The 8,819-nt window shown below is 35.5% G+C and overlaps 1 protein-coding gene across 1 annotated transcript; it reads left to right on the forward strand.

Annotated features, from left to right (window-relative positions):
• Window positions 1-2,671: 2,671 nt before the first annotated feature.
• LOC106760274 lies at window positions 2,672-4,309 on the forward strand. The gene is made up of 4 exons (XM_014643735.1): window positions 2,672-3,304; window positions 3,407-3,612; window positions 3,692-3,949; window positions 4,021-4,309. The coding sequence occupies exons 1-4, from the start codon at window positions 2,672-2,674 to the stop codon at window positions 4,307-4,309; spliced, it is 1,386 nt and encodes a 461-aa protein (XP_014499221.1).
• Window positions 4,310-8,819: the final 4,510 nt, after the last annotated feature.

Raw genomic sequence — 8,819 nt, forward strand, 5'->3', positions numbered from 1 at the left:
TTTAAAACTTATTCGAAGAAAAAACAAATTATATGTCCTAGCAGATAAATTTGTGAATTGAATATTGCACAGGCTAGTATTATGTTCTTAAGGGCTGCAAAAACATAGGCCCGATTCCTTAAAATGCAAGCTGTAAAGACTGTTTCTTTCTGCAGCTACAGTTTTTCTCTTTACACCGCCGTAAAATACATAATCATCATTTATCCTTGTTAAAAAGTTATAAACCTAAGACACAATTCTGCATATTCCTCTTCTCTCCATCATTCTTCTCTCATGGCGTTTGAAGTGAAGGAAGACGTAGTTAAAGAGGCACGTCAATCCCTTTGAAGAAGACACCAAAGTTTCTGAAGATTTGTCAGTGTTGCCAAATTTGGTGGCGGAGAAGAGGCAGAAACGGAGGTGAAGACCACTCCCTCTCCCTTGTCAGATTTCGCAATGGAGGCGAAAAGGTGTGCTGTGTTACAGCTAGGTACAGGGACTGGAAAATGGGAGGTGCGGGAAGAAAGGATCACTTGTGAGTCCAAAGTACAAATTTAATCATAGAGCATTTGGAAACAAGCTTTTACTTCCTGCACTCCCAATTTATTAACTACATCTCTATAATTTTAAAAATAATAATGACTTTTGAATTACCTATTTTAAAAATGTTAAACCATTCTAGAGGTCCCTATTTTCACGTTTTTTTCTCAATTTAGCCCCCGTCTTTTATTTTTTACCAATTTAGTTCCAAAGATTGCAAAATTGAAAGAAATTAACCCTTGTTAAATGAAAATAACGGGGTTAACTTCTAGTTGATTTGTGAGACTGAGGTAACTATTATTTATGACGTGGCGTGCACAGAAGCTATCAGGTGGCTGTAATGATACACGTGCCTTTTATTACTGAAGTTAATCACAAAATTAAAGAAATTAGGGGATTTTTTCCAGATTTTAAAATTAGGGTTATATTAAAATAGAATTGGGATTACAATCTTCCAGAGAACTCTGAATCGCAATGTGTCGCAAGCATAGGTGAAGTAATACATGTGGAATTTGGTGAAGTAGAAGCGTGAATCGCGAAGTAAGGGTTGCTATCACGTGAAGGCCCTGATCAGTGATCGCAAGCTTTTTGTGTGAATTTTCGTTGGAAGTTAGTATGTTTACTATAGATAGGTTTTGTGTGCTTTAATATTCGGTGCTTTTTGTTGTTATCTGCCTATTGTTTTTAGATTGTGGGGTTCGTGTTGTCCAAAAAGAAAGCTGTATACATAATGCGGTTGTGGTCCCGCATGTCCCCCATAGTTAATGTAGCTTTTCTACTGTCATTATCAATGTTATAATATTGGTTGTTTATTGCCGTTTTACGTTTGTTTATAGGTGTAGGTGTAGAATATTCTACATTGTGTTGTTTGTGATGGAGGGTGACATAGAAGTTGTGATTCACCCTGGGGGGAAGTTGGTCAACGAAGGGTACGTAAAGTATGAAAGGCAGTGTGATACTATGTATTTTGACCCTGACGTATGGAGTTACTTTGTTGTGGTGAGCGTAGTAAAAGCCCTTGGATATGCAGAATTTCAGGATTTGTGGTATTCTGTAGGATGTGGTCCAAAATTAGATGATAAGCTAGAAGCGTTGGTTGATGACGTAGGAGTTATGCATATGGTCAATTTAGCTAGGTTAAATGGTCGTGTGCATTTATATGTTGTGCACAGTGTGTCTCAACCTGATGTCATTGAGATGATAGAACAAGCTGAGGAAGTGAATCCTGAGATGCATGATGGTGGTGAGTGTGCAGAGTTGGATGATGGTGGTGTAAGTGCACAGTTTGGTGATGGCATAGAACACTTGAATGAGGGGGTATGTGGTGATGTTGGTAAGGATAACAGAATAGAAGTTGATGTTGTTGAGGTTGATGTTGGCCAAGGAATACAATATGATGAGGGTGATGGTGAGGAGAGAATAGAAGTTGATGTTCACAGTGAAGGAATAGAACATGTTGAAGTTCATGTTGAGGAGGGAATAGAAGGTGATGTTGACAGTGATGGAAAACAAGACGATGAGGGTGATGGTGAGGAGAGAATAGAAGTTGATGTTCACAGTGAAGGAATAGAACATGTTCAAGTTCATGCTGAGGAGACAATACAAGCTGATGTTGAGGCTAACAGAACAGAAGTCAATGAATGGACTTCATCAGATGATGATATTGGTGGAGTCAATATTATGGATGGTGAAGTGCATAGTGTGGATGGTTTAGTAGACATAAACATTCAGTCTGACTTCAGAGAAAGAGATAGTTGTGGTAATATGGAAGTTGATTGCATTGTGCTTTCTAAGTCAGATTTGGAAGAAGATGGGTCAGATTTGGAAGAACATGACATTAATGACAGTAGTTTATTCAATGATGAATGGGAGTCTGAGGAGTTAAGTTCTCCTGATGCCAGTGATGATGAAAGTGATGTTGAAGAGGGATATGAAAATTTTGTTACATTCATTATGCCCAAAAAGATGGTTGACTTTAAGTGGGAGGTTGGAACCTATTTTGGGCAGAAAATAGACATCTTGGATGCCATAAAAACCTACGCACTAGAGAATGGAAGAAGGCTCAAATTTATTAAAAATGATAAAAAAAAGAATAAGGATTAAGTGTATGGGAGCAAAAGGACAATGTCCGTGGATGACTTATTTTGGGTACATGGAGGCAATAGATACATGGCAGTTAAGGACTGTGGTAGATGGGCATAGATGCAGCAGGGAGCATAAGTTAGGGTTATTCAATGCAAAATGGTTAAGTAAAAAATTGGAAAAAACAGTTAGAGAGAATCCTGCAGTTAAGGGAGTTGATATTAGAGAGAAAATAAGTAGGAAATGGAACATAGCAATAAGTAAAAATATGGCCTATAGGGCTAAAGCTCATGCTTCAGATGAAGTGGAAGGGTCCTTCGCTATGCAATATAGGAGAATTTACGACTACGCTCATGAGCTATTAGCAAGAAACCCAGGTTCCACTATCAAGGTCAAACTTCAGGAAAATGATCAAATGCGAGTTTTTGAAAGGCTCTACGCATGCCTCAAGGCATGCAAAGATAGCTTTCTTTTATGCAGGCCAATCATTGGCGTTGATGGAGCCTTTTTGAAAGGTAGATATGGTGGTGAGCTGTTAACTGCTGTTGCTCGAGATGAAAACGATCAAATGATGCCACTAGCATATGCTGTGGTAGAGGTCGAGAACAAGGAGACTTGGACATGGTTTATGGAGCTACTCATTGAAGACCTAGGTGGACCTGAGATGTGTTCTTCACTTACATTGATATCAGACCAACAAAAGGTATGAACTTATTAGTTTATTGGTACTTGATATAAATTGCATAATTGAAATTCTGCCAACGTTTATTCATGTCTTATTCACAGGGTTTGTTACACGTTGTAGAGGATTTTACTTCCTGGAATTGCACATAGATATTGTGTTAGGCATTTATATGCCAATTTCAGGAAGAAATTCCCTGGAAAGAATCTTAAGAAGCTGATGTGGAGGGCAACACTGGCAACACACCCACAGAAGTGGGAGAGTGAAATGAGAAGTATAAGAGAAGTTAACCTAGATGTATTTTGTCACTTGATAGCAATTGCTCCAAGGTATTCCATTGTCCCAGTTTTGATTTCTTAGAAGTGATGCTTTTTATAAGTAATTGTATGACTTGTTTTTACATTGAAGGTTTTGGTCTAGATCAAGGTTCACAACCACAGCTCAATGTGATACCTTGGTCAATAACATGTCAGAAGCGTTTAATAGCGTTTTGGTTCACACAAGGACAAAACCAATTATTACAATGTTGGAGGAAATCAAACTTTATATCATGAAGAGATGGGCCACTAATAGGTCAAGGGTAAATTCATTTAAGTCTGCCATTTGTCCAAAATTTTTGAGTAGACTGCGAAAGGAGGCCCTACTAACACAATACTGGATTCCCAGGTAAAGTGATATAACTCATTTACTACTTTCAGTTCCTCCTATGCATTACTAATGTTGGCTCATGTTGACAGTTGGTCTGCAGAAAAGATATTTGAAGTAAGACATATGTCTCACACTGGGGACAAGTACGTGGTGAACATAGATGAATCTTCATGCTCATGCAGAAAATGGAGCCTCAGTGGAATACCCTGTGCTCATGCCTTGACAGCAATGACATTTCTCAACCTCAATGAAGAGGACTACAAACCTGCTTGCTTTCACACTTCAACATATCAACAAATATACTCATCCATTATCTATCCAATTAACGGACACAACTTGTGGGAGGTAACCCAATATGAAGATGTCATGCCTCCATAAAAAAGAAAGTTGCCTGGTCGTCCAAAGAAGAAAAAGAGGTTAGAGCAGTGGGAGTTAAAGAAAGATAGCACCAGGATGACCAAAGGAGGATTGCTTAAGAGATGCAGCAAGTGTAGGGAAGTGGGTCACAACAAAACGGACACAACTTGTGGGAGGTAACCCAATATGAAGATGTCATGCCTCCATAAAAAAGAAAGCTGCCTGGTCGTCCAAAGAAGAAAAGGAGGTTAGAGCAGTGGGAGTTAAAGAAAGATAGCACCAGGATGACCAAAGGAGGATTGCTTAAGAGATGCAACAAGTGTAGGGAAGTGGGTCACAACAAAAAACGCTGTCCCAAGACAGTGGACCAAGTTGTTTTGCAGTCCCAAGGAGAAGCACCCACTTCACAAGATGTTTTGCAGTCCCAGGGAGAAGCACCCACTTCACTGGCTTAGGGTGTGGAACATTGTCCAATGTTTTTTGTTTTATTAAAGGAAATGTAATAGATAGATTTCCTAATTGTATGAACATCTGTTTTTACACCAGACTTTTGGAAACAATGCTTTAGCTGGATGTCTTCTGTTTGTATGGATGTCTATTTTAAATGAAACACGAGTCATTTTCTTCAATGTGTCAAGCTGTTGTAGTGTCAAATTCTGGTTCAACACTTAGTTCATTGTTGGACATCTTCAAATGCATTTTTTGTGCTTCACTCAAGTTTAATTTATTGAATTTGATTGTTATTGATTGTTTGAAATTCCTTTGTACCATTACAATTTAAAATTGGTTTTAGAGTTGCGTGAATTAGTGATAAAAGGGGAACTCCACCAATCAAAATTTGAATTACTGCTATTTAGCCTCAATTGGCAGCACTTATACACTTAAACCAATAATTTGGACTTGCTTGTGCTGCAAAAACTGAGTGTGTAAGCAATCTGGTACAAATTGAATTTTTAAACATCAATTTCAGCACTTCTATTTTCTGAAATAAGTTGCTTTTATCTGCATAAATGTTTGTTCATTTGGTACATCCACAATTGCGTGATAATTGGTAGCAAAAGCTTGGTCAAATTTCATTAAAAGAAATCTCAAATGCAAAAAGAATTGATAAGCAAGCATTCTTAAATTATGTACCGGTACCAGTATCAGTTTTGAGCAGCAGCAGGATTAATTTTCTGGATTCCTAACTAAGTATTGGTGGCCTGTGTGAGTTCTAGATTGGTGCAGGAACTAGTCGAGGTTGTTTCCTAACATTGGTAGCATCCTAGGAAGAAGATTGGAAAGGGAAAAGTTCAAATTTCAGAAAAACAGCTCACGACATTTTGGGTCTGCAACGTTGCTGGCTGTCACAGCAGAAGATCTTCATTTTGCACTAATAATGATCGTGGTTTATTTAAATAAATAAAGTTATCATTTTCATGCTTGTTGGACAATGATATCATTAAAAGAACATCAGCCCAGTTAAAAGAACAACCTATTATCATCAAAACAAGAACAATGTTCAATTCATATTTTCATTTCATTACACTAACATTGCCACTACAATCATGTTGATTACACATAGGATAAAAACAACCCCAACCAAAATTTTTATCCACTTTTCAAGAGTGATAACAGCTTTCTGCACAACAACTACATTGTTGTCCCTCTCGTTTTCAACAGTCTTCATCAACCTGTCATCATTTTCAAAAGTCTTCATGAGCCTCACATAATTTGTTTCCAACAGCTCACAACTAGCACTTTCCTGAGTTCCAAAATCACTCCACCATCTGAAGAAGTTGCATCCAGCATTTTCACCTCCACCCTTATACCTAGGGCAACTCCAAAATTGTTTGCCTCGATTCTTAGTGGTCTTCGCAGTCCTAAGCACAGACATCTCTCCATAATGACAAATCGGTGACGCCTCCTTCCTAGTCCAGCCTCCATCTCCCCGAGAGCTCAGAGAGCGGAATGGTTTCCGAAAATCATTGCAAGTGGACCATGAACACGAATGCTGCATAGACATGCTTGCGCCTTCATTTCCTACTTCCCTCTTTCCAACCTTTAATTGCTTTTCAATCCAGATGTTGAATAACAACGAACTCTAACTATCGAAGCTTTTAAATCTGAAACCAAATCCCAAATTTCTAAATTTTGTGATTAACTTCACTAATAACAGCCACGTGCATAATAAAAGACACTTCCAAGCTTCTGTACATGCCACATCATAAATAATAGCTACCTCAACCTCAAAGATCACCTAGAAGTTAAGCCCGTTAACTTGATTTAACGGCAAGGGTTAATTTCTTTCAATTTTGCAATCTTTAGGACTAAATTGGTAAAAAAATAAAAGACGGGAACTAAATTGGGAAAAAAGCGAAAATAGGGACCTCTAGAGTGGTTTAACCTTTAAAAATTTTCACAAACGAACCTTCTAAAATAAGTTGCTTTGACAAATATTTTGAAACAAAATATTTTAGAATATATGAAATACTTTTTGAAACAAATTTTCTAAAATAACTTTTTCAAAATATATAAATCTTTCCCATAACATATCTTTTATAACAAGGATGATATCCGCGTGTACTAATTCTTATTTATTATCTCACTTAAAAAAATATTCAATTCTTTACTACTGTTATTAGCTGGATACAGATTTAAAAAATATTTATCATTTTTTTAAAACTTATAGATATCTATAAATATTGGCAAATATTTAAAAAATATATATATTTTATAAATTTTGAAAATAAATTTAAGTAATATAAAATATAAATTAAATTTTAATTTTAATATTTGACTTATAATGAATACTCACAGATACAAATAATATGATATTTGACCTGTTTATAAACGTGTATTAAAATACTTGTTATCCGTTAATCGTGAGTAATAAATATATATAAATATCAACTATCTGATGTGGTTACCAACTATCCTTGTAACACCACCTCTTTTAAAATATCAAGGTGTAAATAATTAATTAATTTTAAAAAAAAAATCAATCTTTGTTACCATCACAAAATAGTGAAATTTAAAAACTTTATTTTATTATCGTGAAAATAATTAAAATCATGCAGAAATAACAAATATTTCAAGTATATATTATAATAATATTCAAAAAATTTCAAATTAAACTATTGTACTATATGAAATATACCGATAAATTAACATGTATATTAGATATATTAATGGCTCAAATTGCCTTACATTTTACAAATATACTGCGTTAAATATTAATCAATGTGTTTGGCTGCCACAAACCCTATAAATATACAATTAGGTCAAGTACTCATCAGAGTGGATTGGGTTCTTGAAGATGATTCAACAATCGAAGCATACAACAGAACAATGAGGGACGACTGACCCTCAGACTAGTTCAATCGAAACATTTTGGTGTCCACCGTGGGGCCGAGCGACATCCCCATGAAGCCACGAGGAACCAGACGTGCACTCGGTCTCGACATCGCTACTACATATTAATACCAACTTTCAGGAAGGTTCACACCTACGTTCAACCTTGTCAGGTTCCACTTTTCATTATAATTTATAAATTATAATATATTAAAGCATTTACTTTATTTTGTTTAACTCATATTTTTGTGAGTAAAAATATCCTGCATAGTCCTACGTTCAACTTTATCAGGTTCTAATGATTTTTTATTATAATTTATAAATTATAATATATTGAAGTATTTAACTTTATTTTGTTTACCATATTTTTGTGAGTAAAAATATCCTCCATAGGAAGGTTCAATACTACCTTTAAACTTATCAGGTTTTAATGGCTTTTTATTATAATTTATAAATTATAATATATTAAAGCATTTACTTTATTTTGTTTAACTCACATTTTTGTGAGTAAAAATATCTTCCACACAGGAAGGTTCAGACCTACGTTTAACTTTGTCAGGATCCAATGACTTTTTATTATAATTTATAAATTATAAAATATATTGAAGTGTTTACTTTATTTTGTTTAACTCATATTTTTGTGAGTAAAAATATCCTACATAGAAAGGTTCAATCATATGTTCAACCTTATCAGGTTCCACTTTTCATTATAATTTATAAAGACATACAACTCGGCCAAGCCCTAAACAAGTTTTGATAATGACTTCACATCCAATGCTTTGCTATAGCAAAAAAATTCATTAAAATTCATGGCAAGTACACTACTTCGAATTCGTCTATATATGCATCCAAAATACATGTTTTGGGAACATTATGGAAATAATACTTCATTTCTAAGATTGTTGGTTAAACATGAGGTTGATCATATCTCAACCCTTGATTCATTGAAAGGAACATATGTAGTGACATTGTTGTGATGTATTGTTAAGGCTTGTAAACATAACAGACTAGATGACATGAAAATAATGATACGAGTTGGTTGATGTATACTGATAGCAAGCGCGGCCTATTCCCCCCAGCAATTTGTTGTTTTTCTGACGTGGCGTGTTTGACTGGGGAACAGGCCACGGTTCTCAGAGCAATCGCGACCTATAAATTCGTTTTATTTTCGAAAATGCCATCGTGCAGTATTATGTTG

The sequence above is a fragment of the Vigna radiata genome, chromosome 5 (assembly GCF_000741045.1).
Source record: "Vigna radiata var. radiata cultivar VC1973A chromosome 5, Vradiata_ver6, whole genome shotgun sequence".
NCBI classification, from domain to species: Eukaryota; Viridiplantae; Streptophyta; class Magnoliopsida; order Fabales; family Fabaceae; genus Vigna; species Vigna radiata.